Source organism: Seriola lalandi, unplaced genomic scaffold, assembly GCF_002814215.2.
Source record: "Seriola lalandi dorsalis isolate HSWRI2012SDOR001 ecotype SW California unplaced genomic scaffold, Sedor1 jcf7180002054474, whole genome shotgun sequence".
Classification (NCBI taxonomy): Eukaryota; Metazoa; Chordata; class Actinopteri; order Carangiformes; family Carangidae; genus Seriola; species Seriola lalandi.
In genome coordinates, this window is record NW_019525027.1 from 1,652,418 (window position 1) to 1,678,578 (window position 26,161).

Below are 26,161 nucleotides of genomic sequence, written 5' to 3' on the forward strand. Positions count from 1 at the left end.
GGTTATGTGAGTTATTGTAAATGTTTGGTCAGTGTGTTTATGCATTTGTTCTAGAAGAAAAGAGACTGAATATAAAAATATATGCCAGGCTTCAGTAGTTTTTTTTTTTTTTTTTAAATGTTGAGTCTGTGGCAGACATTTCCCTGAAGATTTGTGCTTTTTACTCAAAAATGTTTGCTAATTTAGCCTTCACGTAGCAAGTCATGCATAGCTGCACCCTTACACGTTGGATTGCTGAATTAATTTTCATGTTCTGTAGATTATTTTACTCAGTTGTTTGGAGCACAGAGTGATGTAGCATCCCATCTCCCAGAAGACCAAGTCTGTTGTGTCCTCATGTTTATCACATGACTAACTAGCGTACCTCTTCCTCTGATTGCCTATAACATATGCAGGAGCAACAAGAGAAACCATCTTTATTTTCTCCCCCCTTTGGAAAAAGAAGAACTTTTAGCCGAATCAAGTTCAAGATTTTGTTTCTGATTGTATTTCTCTTCATAGTTTGTTAGTGTCCTATTATTAGCATAATAAAACTTTTTGATTTGCATTCACCACGTACTTATTTAATAATTAATATCTCAAGAGGACTGAAGTGATTGAGCTTGGTCACTCAGTGGGTCTTGTTTCTAGTTCTCCTCTCTTCTCTGTCATTGACCCACTTTTACCCAAGAAGCAATACAAGCATCTGAGGGTAGGGTACCAGAAGAAAACTTGTATGTTAATTCAAAAAAAAAAAAAAAAAATCCTCTGTAGCCATGACAACAGTCTCCTGAGTAGATTTCTTCCACCAAGCGAACCGCTGGATCTTGTGCACTTAAGAAGTATGTTTCAAAAAGAGAACCTGAGAAGCTTTTTAAAGAATGATGTATAATTTATTTGTATTTTTCTCCTGCTTCAGAGCCTCTTGAAAGAGAGTCCTGTGTGAGATGTGTTCTGAATCTGTCAGACCGCAGGAGTAATGCAGTCGTACTCCCCACATCTGTTTGTTCTCAATGAGATTGCCCCTTTTTTAACATATGCCCAGCTGTTCGGTGCCATAGCGCTGTGTTCAGAATCTCTTCCAAGAAATCACGTTCACAAACAAGACCACTTTTGTGTTGTTGACATGAATTAGTAAATGCCTCTTGCAGGGAAAATTAAAAACATCATATGCTCTTTATTAATACCAGTTCATCTTAATTGTAAGATCATACTAGATACCATGACAATGTCTGTTTTTTTAGCCTCTACTCCATCTCATCGTTGTTCATGATTAGAAAGAGTTATTTCTGCTCAGACAATTTTTGCCATTAATAAAGACCAAGAGATCTTCCAAGTCTGACTACAGTTTGGTGGCTAAACTTTTTGAGGTGGGGAGGTGTGATAAGGTTGACAAGAAGGCAGAAGTTTACATTTATAATAAACTTTGTAATATTTCCCATTTTCAGTACATTTCAGTGGCACTTCGCTAAAATGTTGAGTCATTCATACAACAAATACCAATTTACTAAAATGTACAGTGGGAGCTTGACAGCTAACAATAGTTTGACAAAAAGGTAATGGGATTAAATCTGCAATAACTCCTTTTTGGCCACTTGGGGGCAGCAGAAACAACCCTGACGTTCCATATTATTACATTTGAACATAGACTAAGTTAATATGGTGAACTAGTAAGCAAAGAGTTGCTTATTTTGAAGACACGGAGCAACGTTATCATTCATTTGTGGATACAATTTTTCAATTCTCTATTTCATTCTCTTTCTTGTGGTCTGCACTTTCTCCTCACATGTTCACTAGCTAACACAGACGCTAACTTTGCATGCTGCAGCTGAAAACAACACAATGAGCGAAAGTAAACAAAAAGAGTATAAGTTGCAAGCCAGAAAACCAAAACAATAAGCTATAAGGCTCAACAAGGCCTGCAGAGCTGAGAGGAACTGCAAAGCCAGGAGAAATATCTCTCCATTATGAGTAACCCCTTTCACATACCAGTAGTCATGAGCTCCATTGTCAATAAAAAAAAAAAAAATTGATTATTGCTGCTTTAAATTCACATGTTGTCAACTGGAAGCAGCTTTATGAACAATAGTGTATATTGCTTAGAGAAACAGCCATGGAAACGGTGACATACATAAAGTAGCTGGTACATTTAAGACATCGTTTTGAATAAGAAGTCAGCCAAGTTGGTGAGAGGAAAGTGCTTTAAGTTAAGATAACAACAAGTGGTGTAGTGATATTAACTGTCTCTACAAAGACATAGTTAATAGTATATTTGTAGTAGTTAATAGTATAGTATAATGTCTACCTGGTTATAGGTGTGTATGAAAGTGTTTCTATGTTTTTGATCTGCGCAGCACTTACAGAGAAGATAGGAGTGTACAGTATATATTATAGGCCACATTATCATAACATGACCACCAAACTGGGACTTGTGTGCTTTTGTCTACAAAAATAATTTTATGTGAATTAGAAAATGGAAGCTTTAACAATTTAAATAAATAAATGATTTCTCATGGACTTGTTTTTTATAACCGTAACAGTGACAGTGTTATACAGTGATTTATTTATTGTAAAGCAGGAAGGAAGGAGGTTGTTATCTTATTGTACCTATGAGTCGGTAGATGTAAATGTTATCTCACAGGTCATCGGTTTCCTTCCGTTAATGAGAATGAAAACAGTGATCATGTAATGTTAATGCGGTTAAAGTGACTCCCTCTGTGCCATTATTAAAACATTTCAATTATTAAGTGTCTAATGGTCACTGTTAATTCACTTAGCTTCCTGTGAGTGTGACAGGGACTGCACCTCTGGTTTCGTTGGAGAGGTCCCAAAAGCAATTTACTTCTTAGCATGTCTCCTAAAGGTCTGCTCCGTGTCCCCGTCTGTCAAAATTCAACACTTAACTCAGACTGACCTGGTATGATACGTATTGACAAACTGGGATCATATATGAATCATTTAGGCACACTTTTCATGTAGCCTACAATTTAGTTGTATAGGAAAGGTATTTGGCGTCTCATGTTTTGTCCACCTTTAGTAGCGAAATTGACTTCCTCAGAGATGCCTTGCAAGTACAAATAATTTAGCTTCTTCATCACTGAGCGGTTTTGCTCAGGGGGGAGCTGGAAGTCAAAACTTATGAGTTACCCCCCCCCCCCCCCCCCCCCATTTTACATGGCTGGTTGAGCTGGAAGGGGTTCAGATTAGAGGCGCAGCACCTCCACTTGAGACATTAATACCAAGGCAGCTGTGACAGACAGAGGCTGAGCCAGGGTTTGGCACCCATATTCAACGGGAGTCCTTTGTGTGGGTCGAGAGCCAAGCAGATCATTATTTATTTACTCATTCCATGGCATGCGATAGACATTGTTGTTTTTGTAAACTAGATTGATGTGATGGGTCTAGTAATTGTTCGCAGGCTGCAGATCCAGGTTATAAACCTACATGTCAGCTCATTTCAAATGAGCCACAACATCTCAGTTGGCTGCTGAAGATGATAAAAAAAAAAAGGTTTTGAGAACTTTTTTGAGTTACTCCAAACAATGTAATGTTTGCCATTACAAGCTTTTGGTTTTATGTTCAGCCCAACTGATACCAATGAGCAATCAGCTGACATATCTGGTACATACGTGGAGTGACTTAACTCTAGGTTTTAAAATGTTATTTACAGTATTTAGATTTTTCGGCTGTTCCACAGATGACTCAAGCTTTGAAGAAGTGATCATCTGCTAACTTGCATTTAGCTCATTTAAATATAACTATATAAATATATATATATAACTTCCTATTCGGAGCAAGTACGTTTTTGATAAAGCTATTGTTTGCATTTGCTTTAATATTTCTCTTATTTATTAGCATAGTACAGCAGGAAACTGAGACAATGGACCCACACTGCTACGAGGCTGTTTCAACCAAAAGAGCCACCTACAGTATGGGCATCCCATAGCTCTGGGATTACACCTGGCTACTGCTGATATCGCTTCACAAGAACAGTAATCAGAAATCAGATCAAATCTGATTCTTGTTTTATCAAAGAATCTGTAAAGAAAACAGTTCACACAAGAGGCCTCCAATATTGACTACTGGCTAGTTTAGACAGATATTCAAATTATTTTATCCAAATATGAGATGAATGCAACACATGAATATGCCAAGGGATTTTCTCGTCTCAGGGCTTTCATATGCTGCTTTTCTTTTACAAACCTCTCTATTAATTTTTTCAATGTCCACTCTATGTCACCCCTCATTAGGTCTCAGATGGACACATCCCTGGCTCCCACACCCATAAATGAGAGAAGAAGTTTTCCTGTGCCTTATCAGTGTAAATACACTCACTGTGCCACTTGCCAGAATTTGAAATTATAACGTCATTGGCAGAAAGGGGGGCACTGACATATTGCACATTGACAGGTGGGATTGAGATACAGTTTCCGGGTTGTAATTTATTAGAAGGTGAAATTTGATGTAATGTTTCCAATCATAGGTCTACACTCTACAGTCTGTAATCGTCACTGAAATTCAGTGTCAGGATGGTACAGGATGAGTGTTCAGTTTTGTGTCTCCAAGAGCTACAGACAGAATTCTTATGGACTTGATAATATGTTTAGACTTGATAATATGTACAGTATGTCCAGTAGCCTACTGTGTTACTTACAAATGCATTAAACAAAGCTATTAAACAATCCTCAGCAGCTCCACAAACTACTTAATACTCAAACCTAAAAACACTTGTGTTGATAGATTAATTGCAGCCTTAAGAGTTATTAACAATTAAAATATTCTCTGGATACTTGTAAACACTTGACAAGCAACAAAATGGTACAGCAGTTTATCTTCTGAATTAATGATACGAGAGGGTAATTAGGGGGGAGCGGATTCTTCTCACGACACACTTACAATGACTTGACTAATTAGCAGTTGCTGTGACAGGTCTTCTAATGTTAATAACCTTAAATAATTCAGATTTTTCAAAATCATATGCAAATAAGGGGACAATGATGAAATAATGTTGTACAGTCCACTGTGTAACAATGAGCACAAGAGAACAAACATACATACCTCACTTGATCACATGTTTAAAAGCATGTGTCTGATCCTGCTGCAGCATCTTTGGTAAAACTTCAAATCAAACAAAATGACAAAACAAAAATATTAATAAAAGTCAGTAAACTAGGAGCAGTTAAGGAAATACTAACTTTTATTTTTGCTATTTTCATTCAAATGACAACACCTGCATTTGGCAATAACTTCCCCCATATCAAGTTTACAAAAGTGTCTGTAAACATTAAAGTGCAAAGAATTTGCTTGCCATTTAGGGCACATATCTTTTAAAGGTTCATGCTACAAGCACTCCAATCTAGTATTATTTGAAGAATCCAATCACTTACCTCTTCATTTCATCCACACAATAACAATAAAGTCAGATGTTCCATGGTTTCAAACAAACAGGTGACAGAAAGCCAAAGGTAAAAAAAAAAAAAAAAAATTAAATTGGCTGTTGGAATAGTTAAGCCAGTCTTATGTACCCTGTGGCTGTTTGAACAAAGACAGCATGATTCATGTTTAAAGTTGATAATACATATGAAAAGCAACAGAATAACAAGAACAATGCGATAAAAAACACTCCTTTTAACTGCAGAGAACGGTGTGTGGTTTGCAACACTGTTTTTGTTCAGTATAGGCTTGAATGGCCCCTTGCTGGTTTTAATTCATTTAAAGTTCAGTGCATTTAGGACCTATTCAAAGTGAGAATTCCTGATGAAAAATGTGTCCAAGAACACATTGGACTCCCCGTTACTGGGATGTTATTGTCTTTGTTGTGCTATTTCAGGACATTTCTGATTTAAAAAAATCCATCACAGAGGAACAGGGGAGGTTGGACAGTATGGCAAAGGGCCTAAGAGTTGTTATTGTCATTTCTACTATTGACTTCTGAACACGTCAAGTTAAGGAGCATCAGTGTTAGCTGGAAGCGAAGGTTCAAGCTTGGCTCTGGATTGGCTAATATTGGATTTACACAGCAACAGAAAAATCCAATTCTGAAATCTTATGTGGTCCCTCTCATGAGGTTTAACCTGCAACAAGAAGTCAGAAATATGCCAAACACGGTGGCATTTAAAAGATACAAAAACTTTCTGTTTCTGTGTAAATGTAGTTTATGTATCAGGCATGTGGCCCAGAGGTGTGTCAGCTGGTCCCAGGAGCCGGTACTTCTCGTCCAGGGATGGCTCAGTGGTGCTGCCTTGCAGGTGGATCAGTGGCTTGGTCTGCAGCAGCACACAACCCCTTCCCCTGCCCCGCCTCTCCTCTTGGTTCCTGCGGTTGAAGATGTTTATTCTGTTGTCCAGCTCAGGACTGGCCTTTTCTGAGCCTGTAGGGCTGGGAAGCTTAAGGTTGACAGGGTCCACTGCCAGGCCCTTTTGAGCAAGGCAGGAGTCCTCAGAGAGGGAGGAGAGTAGTTCCTGCACCACCATGCTGGGGTTCCTGCAGGGGTCTTGGCCTGAGAAGGAAGGAGGGCAGCAGCGATGAGAGCTGTAGCTCAGACTGAGGTCATGAGCTGTGCTGCTGCTGCAGTCTGTCATAGATGAAGCCGGGGTGTGGCTACTCAGGCTGTGGGGCCGGGCCGTCACGCTGCCACTGGACCGTAATATGCTGGTGGAGGCGTCACATACAGCGCTGCCCACCCGCTCCATCGCCAGCATTGGGTTTGACTGAACAGGATTTGTATTGGTGGGGAGGTGAACGTCAATGGCTGCCATGGTGATGATCCGAGTGCCTAAGCCAGAGGCCGCAGCATCTTCAAAGACATTGTATACATTTAGAAAAACAGATACAACAAATTAGCCCTTTATCTTACACACAGCATACTTAAAGGGAAAGGACACAGCAGTATACTCTGTTGGCCATATGGACAAAAACCAAAACTGACTGAATTGTTTTCTTGGGTAAGGTGCAAGATACTTACTCAACAAATTTCCTAATTTTGACTGAATGTCAGAGTAAATTTAGAGCAATGAAAAACATTAATCAAAGGCCATAATAAGAAAAGACTTAAGGAATAAACATATGTTTTGTGTTAAAATTGAAATATTTTCTCTCCCATCAAATCTTCTGCAAGGTACAACAGTAATCTGTGTTTTATATGCAGCCAAATTTATGAATCTATCAAGTTGTGTTCAGTGACTTATGACTTATCTGCCTCAGAAACATAGTTGCTTTACATAAATGTATCTATATGTATATGAAGTGGTGTATAGTGATGTCTTGTTCATAGTGTTTATAGTCCCTTACCACTGCTTGCTTCACTGTAGTATTGGCTGATGTAGTTGTTCATGTCATCATGCACAACTGGATCTGAAAATAAAAAATGAATAAATATGAAAGAAATGACGAGATGGTTATTATAATTATTATTTCAGATTACAAAGTTCTGACAAAGCCATATTAATTTTTGTTTGGATGATTCTTTTTAATATATATCACTACCTGTACATTCTTCTTTCATATAAATAGTTACAAAGAAATACTTTGCAAAGATGCCCACTATGGCCATTAATGTTGCCATTCTTCATTGAACCTCGGGCTACATCCATAAATTCAATCAGTGAATGTAATCTCAGCCATCTCAGTCATGTAAAATAAACTGCTGCTCATATTACACTACACATCACAACAACATCACAAAAGACATCTTCATTGTCTTTCCTAATTGTTCAAAATCTGATTAAAACATGGTGCTTCCAGCTCTGATTCTTCTCTTTTTTCTGTTCTACTCACCTCTTTATGACCAAAGACAAACACATCCACACAATGAAAGTTAGGTATTAACACACTCACTGACCCACACCACACAGTTTGTATTGTTGTAGTTGCTCTTGTCTGTCCTGCCCTGTAATGTTCTGGATGCTCTGCTTGTCGTTATTGTAATTAGTATTGTTTTCACCAGTTTTTATTGCAGTGTCTGGTTGTTGTTGAAAAGTTGGATTACACACAAAAAAATATAGCAAATACTGTATATATATATATATATATATATATATATATATATATGTGTATGTATATGTGGTGTGAACGCAAAATGCACCAGAAATTGTAATTAAATAGCAGGAGGTGACCATTCAAATTAGGGTTAAATATAATGTGACTGACTGTAATTTGATTTCACACCTTTTTTCTCTGCAGGCACTTTGGTCCATTTCGTTGTTAACAGCAAAAACTAGTCCAAATGGAAAATATCTCTTATGTTTACAACATAATATTGACAGAGATGACTTCTGCCCCAGGACACAGGTGATTTGGAGGTGATCACGCACTGTTACGCTGCGCATTAGCTGCACCCTAGTGCACCAGAAATAAACTGGGACAGGGTGGGGTTGGTTTCAGGGAAAAAGAGAAATGGGGGAGAATGAGAGAGAGTGGGAGCTCTTTGTTCAGCCTCTGATCCCTCCAGTCTAGCAGGCCTCAGTGTGCGTGGTGACTGGCTGTGATCTGCTCTGCTCGTCTGTTCGCTTGATTGGTCTTGAGCTCACTGTCCGCTGGCTGAGTGCGAACCCAGAGTACCCTGAGTGCTAGCCCCCGTCCCCAGGGACATGCTGCAGACTCTGATGGGTAATTTCATTTATTTTTCAGTCTAAAATATTAATCCCTGAGCCACCCCTGGAGAGGAAGCATTGCACTCACTAAAACAAGACTGAGACAATCATTCCACAATTAATAACACATGAGTCTTAAGAAAAAAAGAATGGGCTGTCCAGCATACATAAAAGACTCCCTTCTTCAGTCTGTGACAGTCAAGTTACCAGGCTGTCATCTGTCTGTGCAAAAGGAGAGGCGACATGCTGAGGTTCTTTCAGTTCAAACATAAACTATAATTTTGATGGGTGAGGTATTAGTTCTAGTATGAGAGTAGACCCCACTAGGATTAGCAACCACTGCAGCTAATGCTAAAACAGATTAAGGGAACTAGATAATTACTATTATAGATTTTTTTTAAAAAAAAAGAAAGAAATAGCCTTTGATCCGATAATATAATAGCTTTAATGTTTAGGAGATTCATCAGCATGGCTCTAGGGATGCATGTTGGTCTGTTGGTCCATTGGTCCATAACTCTAGACCTGACCATTATGCTGACGCTAGCCTCAGAGACCTGTTAGCATGGCTCTTTGTCTAATGTCTTACCTTGCAAATATCTGTCATGTTTGCAAGGCTTTTGTTTAGACAGTTTGATACATACACAACTTGAAATGTTCCTTCTAAATATCTTTCTTCTATCTTTCTTTGTTGCCAGTCTCTTTTATTGTTACTGTGCTGCAGTACTGAGTGCTCTGTCACGACAATCCTCTCTCAGCATCTGAGGGGAAAACTCCACCGGCTCATTGATTAACACTGATTGTCCCTGGATGTTCTTTAAATCTACATGGTTTGGTACTTTGAGGTGGCAAAACCTCCAATCTCCCGAGACAGTCATTATAGTCATCATAAAAGGCCACTGCCTTGATAAGAGTTCCTGATAGTTCGATGGCTCTCTGCAGGTGAGACAGAGAGAAGCCCATTGAGAAATTGTGTGCAGTACTGGGCAATACAAATACACTTGACTTGATTTGAGCTGACCTGACTTGCCTTAAGCTCCGTGGCCTAAGTGCTCATCCCAGTGACCATGTTTCTGTAAAAAGCCCCACTTGTTTCTGAGAGCCAGATTTCCCACTATGCCCTTGGGGTAATTTTGTGGCTGCTGTGGAGCCTCCTGGTGCCCTATTGTGGTTTGCAGGTGAAGGGGAACAGATGTTGACAGGAGCCCACTCCTTACTAACAAGGCCCAATTCACAGAGCACTCTGTACCTGAAATAGCCCAAGTGGTCTGGGCTGGCTTGGCTGGCCTTGCCACAAGGGGGGGCGGTAAGAGAGATAGTTGGGGCATGACAGAAGCCTGTGTTGGCTGACGTAGTGTCGGAGAACATGCTTGTTTTCTCCAGGATTCACCAGATCCTAAAAGCTTTTTTGCCCTTCATATTGATCCCAAAGCGCCTACGGTCAGATGGGTGTTGTGTGTGAGCACGGAGGGGCTAAGAGCCTGGCCTCGAAGATGCTCCAGGGCTACTGCTTCAGATTAACTGTACACTGCTCCGGCATCCAGTTCACCTGATGTTACACTGTTCAAGACTTTTTGTTCCACATAATTATGTACATACTTTATGCTGCACCTCTCTCCTGGTTTGTCGTTCTGCTTTCTCAAGCAAACACTGCACCTGGCATATTATGTATTATCTATATTTTTAATGCTATATGCTTTGTCTTGTATGCACCTATTTTCAGTTTGTGAGTTTGTCATGTGATATTACACAGTTTCAATTCCAGTATCTTTCAACCCAATGCACAAAAACACTGCTTTAGAAACCATACTATACCTGCAGTGGTATGGTGCTCCCTGGGGTTTCTCTGGCTGCCCTCATCATCAGACTCCCCAGGAGTCAAGCCTTCTACAACCTGAAAACTCCTGCCCTGTTTGCCCCACACGTGGTGGATCTGCATGGCCGCCTCACGTTCTGCTGCGAGGTCCAGGTCCTGCTGGGCCAGATGGGCCCTGAGCTGCCTGATCTCAAACTGGAGATGGTTGAGTTGTATGTGTGCGTGAAAGAGACAGAGAGAAAAGCAGGCGGTCAAGAGTGTGAATGAACAGGGAAAGTAAAAACAGGATTTGAAAAAGGGCAGGTGAGGAGTTCAAGGAGAGAGATGGATGAAAGTGTACAGAAGACAGAAAGGAAAAGACAGGTGGGAAGCAAAAGGAGGGGAAAAACAGAACGGGGAGAGAAGAGAGATAACATGGAAGGATGGAGTGACAAATAAACATGATGAGGTGAAAAGATGAGACACATGGGGGGAAGGGAAAGGAGAGGAAAAGTGATCTTGTGATCATGCAGTGATCTGCATGGATTTCAATGCAATGAACAATGAATATATTAATACCTCAATAACTTAGATTAGATAGATTTACACAATCTGAAGAGTAAAATACATCGCTGTGGAGATTCTCAGTCATACAGGTCATGGTTATCAAAGAGGGGTTGAATCAAGGGCAACTGGATTTAGTTGTCGTAGTTCTCCTCCAAAAGCCTCTGGGATGAAAATAAATTATATAGATACAGCACTGTGAGGCAGTGACATCATCTCAGATATTCAGCATAGACAAACGAAACTCCTATGTCCATTGCTTAAATTGTCGATATTGAAATCTATTTTTGTATTGTTTCTTGACTTAACAGGTCATATTCCAAAACATCAAGGTACTGATAAACTGTTTTTCAGCATTACAATATGTTTTTCATACGTAAAGTGATGATGTCTCTCCATAATGATTTAAAGGTTTTTGGCCTTGAGAACAAAACCCACTCACAAGAAACCATTACAGTAGTAAATATAGTAAAGGAAAGAAAACATATTTCACTAGCTGTATTCTTAATTTACCTTCGTTCAAATTATATTTTGACTGAGTTCATTTATGAACCTACACGATAAGGTATCACCTAAAGTGTACATTAAAACAGAATTTTTGGAAGGATCTGATCATTTCCTGTGTGATCATTTATTTATTAATACATCCATTATTGATGTCTGGTCTAGTGTGCATTTTCCCTTATAGTATCATCATCAGTGGGTGTGCGCTGAGGAATCATGATGAAATGTGTGGAAAGATTAAACCTGTTTGTGAGTCACTGCTGCCCTCCTCTGGTGGTAGATGAGCTGACAGTTTCTAACATGGCCGTTACTGTAGCAAACCATTTACCATGACAGATCTACAGACAGGTTTGTTTTGTTTGTTGTTTAGATGGCAATATGATAACATAAATGGGAATTATACATTGAATATAAAGAAGTGAGTGAGAAACTTCTGCTATTGAATGTGTGACGACATCTACACTGACTTTAAGGTTGTATTCTGTTCAGTTGTCTTTTGAGTATTATACTCCCAGTTTGGGTTAAAATATGGTTATAAAAGTTTTAAAGTAATTTCATCCATCATGCAGAGCTGAGGTTGTGAACTGTTTGGAGATTTCAATAGTTACCATGTTCCCAAAGTGGCAGAAAATGTAAAATAGAAACCAGTAGATAGAAACAGTAACAACAGCGTGATACTCTTTCCAACCATGTGCTACTTCCTGTATGTCACAAACACCTAGATTTTTCAAAAATATTACTAAATGTATGATTGTGTGCATGAAGACCAATATACTGCTCTTGAGAAAAAAGAACTTTCTCCTTTGACTGGCTGTATTAACATTTTTTACTCTTCCTGTTACCCTACAAATTAATTTTGTGCACGTATATAGAGATATGAGAAATGCAACCTGACTTCAGGTTCAGTTGAAGGTGTTTTGGTACTCACAGCCTGTTCCTGGCAGATCTGAGTGAGACGCTCCAGCTGCTCCTCTCTCACAGCCTTGGTCTTCTCACACTGCTGGATCTCCAGTTCCATCTCAACTTTGACTTGTAGCACATAAGCTAACACAGAAGAGGAGGGGGAGAGAGAGAGAGAGAGAGAGAGAGAGAGAGAGAGAGATAATTTGAAATAAAATTGTTTAGTTCACTAAACTACAAAATTAAACCTGAAAAACAACTGGTTAAGATACTATGATACTGTGGCAAAATACACTGAGGTAAAATCAAGGTCAAAGGTCAGTGTTGGTGGACCATTAGTCCTTTGCACCATAGATGTCTGTCAGACCTCATTAATTACTGCTAACTAGTAACATTATACCTGTACTGAATGAATGTAGCAGAGTGCTGAAAAAGTTCCACAGAGGTCATGGTGCATGGTGATTTCAAAACATTTCAGCAGCTCACACGTCATTTCAGTTTGTTCAAAAAGTCTTTACTGGGTTGACATCTGGGGCCTGTGTACAACATCTGTTTAAACTAAAGTCACCGTCCTGAAACCGTCTTTATGCCAAAATGGTGGTGTCATTAAAAGACAAGAAGGATAGGGCTCAATACAAAATGTTCATCAGTTCAACACTTTTAAAACAGAAAAAAACTTGGGGTAAGGGACAATTTATACTATAAAAATAAAACATTAAAAGTGTATTTTGCAGTGCAAACACTTGTTTTAGGCATTTGCAGTTGCAGTTATATGTAGTGTCATCGATCAGAATAATCTTCTGAGTGACAGCTCATTTACTCAACACACAACAACTTTTCGATGTATGTGACATACTGTGAAATCCAGCACAAGTCAGGCGCACCAGTCTGCTCCTTTCAAAACGACCATGATAAAACTGTGGACATTAAGACACAGTACGCTGCTTTCAACTGGTTCTCAAAGCTACTTTGTTTATAAATATGAATATTTTTTTGATCTATAGCTTTGTTGCCAGATGATACAAGTAGTGTGTCTGACATGACCTCCTTCTTACTACAGTGTTGTCCTGAAAGTGTTGACAGCAACTTTGACCTGCCTTGAAACAGTTTTGCATTTTTCCTGTGATTTCTCTCATCAATTCATCATTTATCATCAATTATCATCTGTGCACCACTCACCTTTTCTCTTTTCTTTTTTTTCCCCATCACAAAGCTGCAGCTTATTTTTTGTGTTGTTTTGTTTGTTTGAGCACTTTAATTGATTTAATGTATGAAACAACTCCTGGGGAAAATATAGGAGATATAATGTGCAAAAATATCAGAAGAGCAGTCACGCTGGAACTGATGCATCAAACATTTAAATCACATCTTGATCAATCGGTGTCTCCACCTCTTTCAATCTCACTGCACATTTTATTTATACATGACACACTTTGTAGAGCCGGATGGGAAGGTGTAACTAAAAAAAGGATGCTGAGAGTAAATTTGGATACCTGTTGTCATCACAGTTGGCAGACAATCAGTCCCTCACACCTCTGTCATCACATTTGTCAGTCAGCCACATGATATCACACGTGGTAAAGCTGCACACCCTGAAGAGGACTGTTGCCACGAGCAACATAAAGGGGTGAAGCATCATCAGTAATCCTATTCCAATATCTCTGTGGTTGTTGTGGTTGTGTATGTGAACTGTCTCTTATACACATCTAAAGTGGGGACATCAGATGGGTCCAGTCCAGTCAGAATTCAAACAAGTATGAAAAGCTCAAGCAGAGGTTCAATATTGAGCCACACAACTGTCTCTTATACACATCTAAAGTGGGGACATCAGATGGGTCCAGTCCAGTCAGAATTCAAACAAGTATGAAAAGCTCAAGCAGAGGTTCAATATTGAGCCACACAACTGTCTCTTATACACATCTAAAGTGGGGACATCAGATGGGTCCAGTCCAGTCAGAATTCAAACAAGTATGAAAAGCTCAAGCAGAGGTTCAATATTGAGCCACACAACTGTCTCTTATACACATCTAAAGTGGGGACATCAGATGGGTCCAGTCCAGTCAGAATTCAAACAAGTATGAAAAGCTCAAGCAGAGGTTCAATATTGAGCCACACAATGTGTAATAATTTGTGGAACTGCAAACTGTCAGTGAGTGTTAGTGAGCACATTGTGTCGATTCTGTGATTAAACCCTATGTGTGTTACACCATGCACAACAGTGTAATTCACATCAAGGCTGATCCCACAACTTCATAGAGGCCAACACAAGGTCGTGCTCCACACAAACCTGCGTCACTACCACAGCACAGCAACACACAAAACCCCTGTTTCCCTGTGTTCTGGAAGTGGTGGGTCATCTAGCTGTGCTTCGTTGTGACAATTTCTATATCTCAATCCACAGCCGACATCTAATATACTGTATACAGTATGTACAAAGTACAATGGCTCTGCTCAAGGCATTGTCATCATTACAGCTCAGACAAGTAACCGGTTTTATTGCATTCATGCTTATTTATCCAAAGCAAAGAGCTCTGCAACAAAGCGATCCACTACATTTGGCTTCTAAAGTCAACGCAGACAAAGACATCCAAGACATTCATAACAAAATTAAGTAATTCATATACTTATATTGCAAATCATAGTGCCTCACTACGTTATGTAAACATACAGGAATAGCAAACCCTTTTTGCCTAATTTACTGTGCAGCAGATTGTTTTCAAATACCCTGAAAATACAGTTTTTTTTTTTGTTTTTTTTTGGACCTTTGGACCACCTATTTTCTGATTGTGTTTGAGAGGTTGATATTTCCCATCTGACACATCACACTGCTAATGAATTCAGACTTGTTTTTCTAGTTCTCTGTATTTCCACTCCCATCGGTCCGACACAAATATTGCCTCTTTACAATTCAAGCTAATTCTGCGAAGAACTCAATCCTTCTCCTATGATAACTGAGCTGGTCCCTCAGCTGTATATCTATTAGTTTGAGTGAGATTTCCCCCCCCCCCCTCTGAGGTGTGTTGCTGCCTGCCCAACAACAAAACTCAATCACTCACAAAGATCAAACCCAACAGGTCGAGGTGTGCGGGAGGAAAATCGCAAGTTCATTCCCTGGAAACCAACACTGCAGCTGCATGTTAAGAAGCACGCTTCTCCTGCTCAAAGTGTTTCACCATAGTAAATCAGTGATGTTGAAAGCTATATTGTATTTATTCCTGCAATGATTAATCATGTCCTGATGATGTGTCTTCTATAGTTCAATTTATTTGATCCTTTAAAACAACGTACTCATGTATGATTAAGAGTCTGAGCTGACATCAACAAACAGCATATTTCCTAAAATGCCAAACTATTACTTTAACAGTAAATATTAGACAAAAGAACGCTTTACTCATCCACTGTCCGGTTGGACATGAACATATTGCACACTGAGTTCCTTTGTGGTCTGTGTGCCGCAGATCCTGTATGCAGTCAGAGGCCCACGGCGAGGGTGACCTCCAAACAGATATCGAACCGGTCCGTATTAGCATAGGGGAGAACAACCACTATATTCATTATAGCCTCTCTGAATCTACTTAACCAGCCCCTTACAATCAATACAAGTTAGAGTAGCAAAGTGGCAGCAATTTACTCTGAGGGATGATCAATAGCCATATTGCTCTGAATAGTAAATAATTTGTATAATCATGGAGAGAGTGGGGTCATTTAGCTCTTTCAAGGCCAGCTGATTTTTATGCATCTGCGTGGTCCTTTGGAGTTAAGAAGGAAATGGGGTATTTCCTTGAGTTGCCCCACAAAATGAATCGGTCTGACATACAGGCCAATTAATAACACACTTTTGATGGATGCACAGTTTTTGGCTGCCTCACCATCAATGATCCTCTTGACCCTCCAGATGCGTAGGGTGATGATGAGGCTGATGGCATCCCAGGGGCTGCTGGGCCCATTGGCCACTGTGGAGGCCACCATGGGGGCCAGGGACAGCACAATGACAGCACCATCAAACACCTGAGGGGGGGTCATACACACAAGCACTCATACAAAATTCAAATATGTGCAAATGTTGTTGGGTACCAGGAGCCCCTGCCACGACCCTGCCCAACCCCCCAGCCCTGACCTTAACTCTGTGGTAGTGTACAGTAAATATGAAGCTACCACCAGTAGCATGTTAGCTTAGCACAAAATCTGGAAACAGGGGCAAAGAGTTAGAATGGCTCTACACCAGGGTGACAAAATTCACCTACCAGTGCCTCTAGAGCTCATTAGTTAACGGTATAAAAAGAAGCTTTTTGTGCTAAGTTACATAAATCAGCTGCTGGCTTTAGTTTCATATTTACCATACAGTCATGACAGTGGTATCAATCTTCTCATCTAACTCTTGGAAAGAAGGTGAATAAGCGTACTTCCCAACACTGGAAAAAAGTAAATAAATAAATTTAAAAAAAAAAATAATATATATATATATATATATATACACACATACAGGTATGTAATATAGGAACAGGTGGCCAAATTAGAAATAATATCTGACAAAATATCTGTAAAAGATTCAAACCTTGATATTAAATCTGCCAATAGACACAGAAAACCAGTACTAACCTCAACTTTGTTTTCTATGTAGTCCCAGATCCCGAGCACTACAATTCTGAAGACAGTCTGAGACAGACAGGAGAGAGATAAATGAAAGCATTAAAATAGATAGGTGAGGGAGTGTGCCGATACATATAAAAAGCTCCTGTGATATTCTCAGTCTTTTGAGTTGTCATCACATCCAACAACCTTTGTCAAGATATGTGAAGATAGACTGAAAACTGAGAGAGGGCCTATGCGGTTTTCTTCTTTAAATCTCCTTTATTTCTGAATACTGTAAAATTATAACTATGGAAGAATGCTACATCCGAAGCTAGCCAGAAATAAAATGAGTAACCATGTTCGATTAATGCAAAATGGCTTCCAGATAACCATAAAATCATCACCGAAACATCTCAAAAAAGACAGAGAACAGTAGCATTTATAGCTAATTTAGTCCTGCAAACCACTACTCCTTGGAGCTATATCTGCAGCAAATCTGTTCCCTGATTGATCTTTGACCTACAAAGGCACAACACTTGTCATCTGATCACCTATCAAATTCTGCTCTGTGAATGCTGTTGGTTGTGGGACTCTTTGTTGAGCAGGGCCATTGATTTACACTCCAATTAGCATGGGATGTCATGTACGAGTGGTCCTACTAATCCATCATCTGGAGGACATGTTGGACAACAGTGCTGGTGTAAAATGAGAAGCGCACGGGCTACGCCCACATGTTCGAATGCTGCTCTCTGATTGGTGCAAGAGGGACCGCCTGGTGATAAGCTCCATCTACTGTATGTAACACCATTCCCAGATGATTCTTCTTCTGTGATGTCAGTGGGCGAGGTGTTTGGATGGATCGTATCACTGTAACCCCATCCCCACTGCTCATTAAGCTCAGCTGTAATTATTGCTCCTGCTGGCTCACTGGTAATTAATGTTTGGTTCAGGGCATTGGGGCTGAGGCTGTCAGGGTAATTGGTTTGCACTGGAGTGGAGGCCTGTGGGCCAAATTTTCCCCTCTCCATTTTGTTTTTCATATTTCTTGCCCGATGATAAGACATTATTTTATCCAACAATGGCTCGGATTTTATTAAGACTAATTACAATTATGGTTCAAACAATAGACATTTTTCCAGCCATCCAGCCTTGAGGTAGCATTTCTGAGGCTAAAGCTAAATTCTGACTAGACGATAGACTGGAGGATAATGGGCAATAATTGAAATTAAAAGGCAGCCACCTACTCTAGTTCCCTAAGGCCTGTACTTGGTTTGCAATCCCAGAGACAGGACCTAATCTACAGTTAAAGAACATTTAGTTTGGTTTAATTCAATCATGCATTATAAAGAAATGCAATGTGTCAGTTCAAATATCAGGGACCTTGAGCCCCTGAAGTACTCTGGTGACCAAATAACATCATACAAGAAAATAGAATGACAAGGAAGATTTTTATTACTGTAATGGTAGTACCAGAAATATGGTTCTGTGGACCCCAATGGACACATCTTACCTCAGAGAAGAAGAGGGACAGGATGATAAGGCTGATCCAGTGGATAATGCTGGCAAATTGAAAAGCATTGGAAACTGTTGAGAGAAGAAACGGGACAAATGTTAAGTTCTAAAGAGGAGCCCGCAAGAGACGATCCAAGAAATCAAGGTGTTCCTATATCTCTGAGGTGAGCCTTCAAATTAATTTAGATTTTAAAAAATAAACTCAAAATTAAAATGTTTTTAGCCTCTGTAGGTCAGTGTCCTGGTCCTCTCATTCAGTGGAGAAGCAATACTTTACATTCTTTAAGAAAGTGTAGCAGAATGAAAAACTTTTTCTGACCTGAATTCATTTTGAAGTTTCACCAATATCACTGCTCTTACTGTTTCTGTCTTTGACATTCCGTCCATCAGCATTTTTAGCTCTATCAATATCTCTGAGTCCATCCATCAATCCACAGTGCCAACCTGTATTTACTCTTGTCCTGCGCCACTAATCTATCTGTGCACTCTCTCACTCACTCCCACCTTATTGCCCACTCCTCTCTTTGTCTTGCAGGCATGGCAGCAGGCAAAGCACTCGATTACAACAGATCTGAAGTGACTAGAGACCCACCAGTCCCTGCAGCGAGACTCAGGTATCATCAGAGCTGGACGCTGGCCAGTAATCGATGGGGACGTGTGCCTGCTGCCATAGACAAGAGACTTGCTTCATTATCACCTCTCTCCATCACTCTCCATCACAACCATTTACCATCCTGCTCCACCAGCGCCTCTGTGAGTGGCAAGACTGCACACAGCAGTGATGGAAAGAGTGGACACTAAATGCATACACATGATTGTGGCGGAGCACACAAGGCCAGTGGTGAAAGAAGCACTCAGATCCTTTTCTTTAAGTATCAATACAGCAATGTAAAAATACTTACAGTAAGTAAAGCTATCACCAAAATATATTTAAAGAATCAAAAGTAATGTGTTCTGGTTCTGTAGTAAAGTGGTTCCTGACTGATGTATTGACGTTATTAGATTGTTAACATTGATGCATCAGTGTGTAAGTAACACCAGTAACAAGGTAGAGCTAGTTCATACAGTTAGGCATTTTTGTCCAGTGGTTTAAAGGCTTCAAATGGTCACAAGATCAATCTAATGTAATGGTCAAAATATCATTAACGGAAAGAAAAGGAAAAATGGCCACAAAAATCTGCACTACTTTTCTCTGATATTGAAATTGAAATATTGGATACTTTCCACACTTTTGGGCTTCAAAATGTTATTTTAAATAAAATCATCTCAGAATTTTTAATGGGAAACTAACAAATCATCATATGAAATGTGAGAAAGGACGTTGAGTAAACACTGTTTTCCAAGAAGTCACAAGCCAAAAAGGTTGGGAACCACTACTTTAAAAAAATCTGAAAATAATTTGTAACTATAGCTGTAAAAGAAATGTAATCGAGTGAAAAGTAGGATATTTCCCTCTGAACTGTAGTAAAGTTGATTTATTAGATTGATTTAGAAATTCTCAGAAAAAACACAGTTGCCCTTCCTTATATCTCATTATGTCAACCATGAAAAGGCATAACCTCTAAACTTTGTGTCTTTATCACGGGTTTACAAATATACCAATGAAGATGTACAGCACAGAAGATTAACATATTTAATTTTGGAGAAGAAATTCTCTTGTTCTGACCCTGTCGACGTGTAGGTAACATACAGTGCAGGAACAGCAGCAGTTGAGTTAGTAAAAGATTGAGTTTACTGCTCAAGGATACGACAGTACAGAACTCCCCACTGCTCCGGTGGAGCCGCTGCTGCGTGTTGCACTGGATGCCTCCCAGGTGTCTACGAGCTCCACACTGTGCACTGCTGGATTTGCATGCTCAGCAAACATCTTCTTAATTTAAAAAGAAAAAAAAAAAAGTCAAAATAGGAGAAATAAATAAGCAGCCATGCACACTATTTACATTGTAGGAGTTTGGTGTCTATGAGCAGCTCCAAAGACAGGAAAAGCACCACCAGGATGACACAGGCCACCAGGATACAGTTGAAGCCAGCGCTGAGCAGACAGACCTGCCACAGGGCCACTCGATGACCGCAACACGGCTTCAGCCAGTTGGACCTAAGGAGACAGAGCACAAAGAATGAGGTGGGAGTTTTTTTTTTATATATAAAATGGATTTGTATCTATATGGACTCATTTATTGCATTTCTGTTAAACTTCATTACACGCAAAAGAAATAAAAAAGGTAACACGTCATGGGTTTATACTCAATAACTCAGCTTATTCTGTTGATTAAACAAGATAGTTCATCATTTCACTGCACATCTTCATACTTTCTGACAGCTCTGAATGAAATGTGCTCTTTGAATCAATGCATTGCCTTTAAATGAAGTAAAACTAAAGCTAATAAATTAAGAGGTGCAGAACTGCAATGAATAATTATACCGTCGCTCTACCTGCATAAAGTGACATTGTTGAGTGAAAGGCTGAGCAGATATCTGAACTCCCTGACTTGGCCAACAGAGGGTGTTAGTTTACACTTATGAAAGGTGATGTCTGTATATATATAAAAAAAAAAAAATCCAAGCAAAGTTTGGTGGTGACGGCCGGAGCAAAAGGGTATATGTGATCAGAGACAGCATTGACAGAGACAGGGACAGTGAAGCTCTGTGAACTAGTGACTTGACCATCAGCTGTAGGTGTGACTGGAATACTGATGGACTCCTCTTTACATGGCAATGAAGGGAGTCACTGTAGAGGATGCTGCTTTCATGTTCAGCAAAATCAATGGCCTGAGACACCAGTGAAAGTGTGAGATATAAATAAAAATTCTAATTAAATTCAGTATTTTCAGTTAAATAGGCACATTAGTTAGCCAATTTCCTTCCTTTAACTTTGATAAGATGCTCCACATTTGAGAGAAAATAGTAGGTGAATATTTTGAAGATTGGAAAAACAAAAGCTCCATCCTGCCAGGCAGTGTGAAAGAATCCAGCATTTAGGCCATTAAAGTGTTTGGCAAGGTGGCTCAATGCTATTTTGAAATAGTGGGCTAGTCTTACAGACCAGCTACTACAAGGGCTGACAGTAGGAGCTGAGAGAAACAATGCCTCTCACCAGCTCTCCAGCTGGAGTGGAAAGTTGGCTCTGCCCACTACCTTTCCCTTCGCCCCATGCACTGGCATGGAGGAGACAGACGTTGGCAGAGCATTTCTCTCCTCTGATCATGTCTTCATTCTTTGGCGTGGCGCTAACACGAGCTGCAACAGTGGCAAAATGGCTCCATTTTCACTGTGGCTGCAAAACTGATTATGCTGCACTCATCACAGAAGAATTTGAATATTTTATCTGTTTTAATACCAGTTACAGCCTATTAAACCACATCACTTTCTCACTGAAACCGTTGGGTGAAGATGGCTCCTGTTGAGAGATCATACAAACGGAGCATCCATCATTACCTCAAAGAATAAAGGGAAGAAACAAATTATGCCACAATAAATGTCCTACAGATTATAAGGATTTTTTTGTTTTTTATCCCAGTTTCTTTCTCCTGAAAAGTAGATGCTGTGGGATAATATGAGGTGAGGGATTTCTTGGCTGGCTCCCTTTACAAGCATGAGTACAAAACAGTCCTAGAGCATTTACTGTGGTAGATTCAGTGCTGTGTTAGAGCTACCCCCCAGAGGGAGACTTTTTTTTACGTGTCACCTCCTCGTTTCTGACATATCTGCTCCTGCTCAGTCACTGGAAGAGGCCACACGTGTCTTTTTTTTATTTCACATGCGTGGCTCATTGGCTATTTGATCAAGGAGAAATGTTCACATAACCTGTTCACACTTGAATAAACCTTAAGCGACCTGACCATTACAGAAGACACATTACATCACTGAAGAATAAACTGCAGAAGATCAGAGTCGAACCATTTTTGTAAGATTTCCTCCCACATTAACACATTTATGTCATAATAAGTGAATTGTTTTCAGCAGCTGTCGAGTTGACCACGCCACCCTCCCATTGGTTTCTCAGAAGGACGTATTTGTTCAAGGCTGGAATGGGCAGAGCCACCATCCTGTAAACAATGCAAGGCTAATCTAATAAAGGCGTAATCATGCTGATAGCAATCATCTTCTTGGCTTTAGGTGGGGTGGCACAAGTAGGCAAGCTCCAGATGGTGTAGAATCTGCTCCGCCAGAGTCTTGGCGAGACTCTGCGGATGCCAGGTATCGTACCATCTTGTGCACCAGCCTGAATGCCAGGACACCTGGGCACCTTGTCTACGAGACACAAAATGGTGGACTACTTCATATATTTAATGCCACTGATGCGAAAACCCTTAAGCCATTGTAAGTGTCGGGGATTTATCTCAAATAGTGCAAATATCTGAACTCATTACACTGGAGATCTGGAACAAAATAGAAAAGTCACATACTGATGAAATGTTCTTGGAAGCTGTATCCATGAGCAACTGGACACTCTTCACAATTACAGTCTTTTTAACTAAAATGAAAGTCACATATTGTCAATATTCATCTCAGCATGTACATCTGCGGTAGTTAATTTCTCATGCATGCCAATCACACCCCACAGCATATGTTACCGAACTTAGAGGAGCGAGAATTTAAGCAAACACAAGCTGCTACATTACATCCTTGGTTTCCCCCAAGGCATTCATGTGCCACAAATAATAGCTGATGAGATGTGAAGCAGTTGCGAAAATCAGGAAGATTTCATTGTTCAAACACAAAGAGAATCTGTCCGTGAGAAACATCAACAAAATAAGAGCACCTCATACACTGTTTCACAAATGTAGTAAAAGGAATGGGAGACTTAAACAGTGAGTGAGTGAATGATCTCCTTCAGCTTTGCATCCAAATATTTACTGACTGCTACTGAACTGTTCCACCAGCGCAGTTGGAAGTTGGTGCCTTGCTGAAGGCCACCTTGACAGTAGTGGTTGAAGGTGAGGAGAGTTACTCATTCACCCTCTCAACCGAAATTTTCCATGACACTCTGGGGATTTGCACCAGTCAACCTGCAGTAATAACCTTCTCTAACCTTTACAGATTCATGGCTTCTCTCAACAGCACACAGTGTTTACCCAAATTCTTTCCTTTAGATCAAAGCGTTGGAACATGATGAATGGAATATACTGTAATACTGTGTGTAGCCAAAATGTAGTGTGTATTAGAATATATTCTAAAAGTGGATCACCAGAAATTGTTTTTTTCTTGTTGAGTCAGATAATACAAGTAAGACTGCAGTAAGACTAAAGAAAATGTGCTCTGGTAATTCCATGCATTTGAGTCATCCAAACATTTCACTGGTTCAAACAACCTCCATTTCCAGAGGTTATGGTTTAGCAGACTTCCACCATATGATTAGATAGTCCATCAAAGTGCATCTTATATCAAATGATTTCATGCTTCATTCAGCTGCTGCAGGGAAGCAAAAAATAAGAAAAACTTTACCAGAACAATAAAACTCTTTGAGGGGGAGTAGTAAAAAGAAATGGTAAAAGTGAAATACTCTACTCACAAACTTTATAAGGGTACAGTCTCATCAGGCTTTAATGTCTCCAGGAATCATGTCATAGTGCAGCCAGTCACAGTGAACATGCCTGAATGGAGTCTTGAAAGGGACTCCTGTAACAGAGCCATGGTCACGATTTTAGGTACAATGAGATCTTGAGTCAGAGTTCCACACCCGAGCCCACAAACTAACTAATAAAACAAATTCAAATGCCTGTTTAATGTCTCTCAGTAGAGTTTGAAAGAATGCCAATTTAGAAATTAAATTGGCATATACAGTATATATATCTATATATGAAGATATTTTAACTCTAAAACATTGCATTTTTGTGCCACATGACTTTTTAACATTACATTTTATAACATTTTTAAGATTGATAGTGATTTAACTACTATGTTTTGCCTTTAGTAATCATCATTATCAATAATGGTGTACAACTTCAGACTTCACTTGTGTGTTGTGCATTTGTTACAAAGAAATTTCTCTGCAGGGATCTTTTAAGTTTTTCTGATTCTGAATGTTGTGGAAAGTTTGAGTGACTGTGTGCTATTTTTCACTTAATGTTTCCTGCATTGCCCCTCAATGTTTCCCAACCAATTTCTGAAATAAGAGTCAAAGTTGTTGGTAACTATGTCAATGCAACCTTCCTTTAAGGGTAGAGACTTAATAGTCACCAACTGGGTCACTTATACTCGGCGAAGCCACACATTTAATGTTGCCAACAATAAAAGACAGGCTATCCAGTGTTTATCCAGTGATGCCGATTTAACGGCAAAAATCATTTTCCTCTGACCTTCAATTTGAAAATGTGGTGAACTCTCAGGTTCTGAGCTTTGAATGAACTGTCTCCGCATTGCTGACTAATGTGGCTTTTTGTTTTGGGGCTTGGAGCGAGTGAGTTTAGTGCTTTTTCAACTGGGTGCTTTTGTATGTTGCACTTGCATGACTGATTTGAAATTTGGGCATGTTCATCTGCTGAATGAGCAGTTTCAGAGATGTTGGTAGCTGCAGGCAGTTTGGGTTTAGTCAGGTTTAATCTGTCCCTCACACAATCACACACGAGTTACTATTACTAAACAAAACACTCCTCAACAAAACAACCACGCCACTATCCATCTGCGACCGTACTATATTTCTGCTAGTGGAAGTTGGCAACCCTACACACACATTTAGCAGGGGAAAAAAGCCATCAGCAGTTGTTGTGTGCAGACGGGACCGGGAGAGGCTGCACAGAAAGCTGCCGGGGCCGGGAGAAAATGACAGGAGCTGCTGCCCGCTGCAGGGACGGCTAGTGGCAGCTGGATGAAATCGGTCTGTTACCAACCCGTGTCCTCTGAGGCTCTCTATTTTATGGAGATACAGTCTGGAAGAGAGGTAGAACCTAGGAGTCTACGAGGAGCGTCACCACTTTCTGCATTCACTCGACCTCAGATATCAGACATTCACTCTTATAAATGTCACAACTTTTCATTTGTATATTTTTTTAATCAGATTGTCCAAAATTGGGGTGGTAGCTCGGGCGGCAAGGCATTTTTAAGGGTGGCAGCTGCCACCCGATGCCACCCTGGTAGAGCTGCCCCTTCTCACTATACAGCATGTCCACACATACTTGAAAAAGGCCTCCATCAGTTTATCTGTTTGTGGTTAAAAGGGAAAATAATAGATTCCCGCCCCAAAACTTCCCCCATCTACTAACAGCGCCTCACTTGTTCACAGTGCATAGTAAGGTAGCATCCTGGCCAAGATCACATCTATCATCTGAGGATATTAAAATGAGTCAACAAGGCAATAAACCTGTGAGTTACAATCTGCTCGGCATCGATAACATGCATCTTCTGTTTACAGGCGAAATGCGCCACACGAGCCAGTGCATCACACACACGCACGCTCTCACACAGAGATGAATATGTGGATGTGAGTTCACAGGCAGTGTGAAGACTCAGCCTTGGTACGAGAAACAAATAGAGGCTAAATTCAGTGAATGTGTTTGTCCTTACTTCATGTCATGCCAAAACTAGCCCAGCCCAGAGGGGACGCAGTCAGACACTGCTGGTGACACATGCAGTATATTAATGAGTCTTATTAAAGCAAGAGAACAGTAGCAAATGTTGTTTCTCTGACCCACTCGGCCCTGACGGCCTGACAGAACCACCTGGCCCGAGTCACTAGTAGACAAGCACATACAGTGGACAAGGTCACCTCTCAAACTGGTGGTTTTCAAACTTGTTTTGGCTGCACAGA

The 26,161-nt window shown here is 40.1% G+C and overlaps 1 protein-coding gene across 1 annotated transcript in view; it reads right to left on the bottom strand.

Moving 5' to 3' along the window:
* Window positions 1-5,158: 5,158 nt before the first annotated feature.
* Window positions 5,159-26,161, bottom strand: part of LOC111659117 (transmembrane protein 266-like) — a 47,731-nt gene continuing 26,728 nt past the window's right edge. The window contains exons 4-11 of the mRNA XM_023411943.2: window positions 20,355-20,509; window positions 18,413-18,486; window positions 16,930-16,986; window positions 16,200-16,338; window positions 12,359-12,474; window positions 10,383-10,578; window positions 7,270-7,332; window positions 5,159-6,775 (exon numbers count right to left, since the gene is read on the bottom strand). Of these exons, the coding sequence (XP_023267711.1) occupies window positions 6,135-6,775; window positions 7,270-7,332; window positions 10,383-10,578; window positions 12,359-12,474; window positions 16,200-16,338; window positions 16,930-16,986; window positions 18,413-18,486; window positions 20,355-20,509 (1,441 nt within the window). The 3' untranslated portion in view covers window positions 5,159-6,134. The remainder of the gene's footprint in view (window positions 6,776-7,269; window positions 7,333-10,382; window positions 10,579-12,358; window positions 12,475-16,199; window positions 16,339-16,929; window positions 16,987-18,412; window positions 18,487-20,354; window positions 20,510-26,161) is intronic.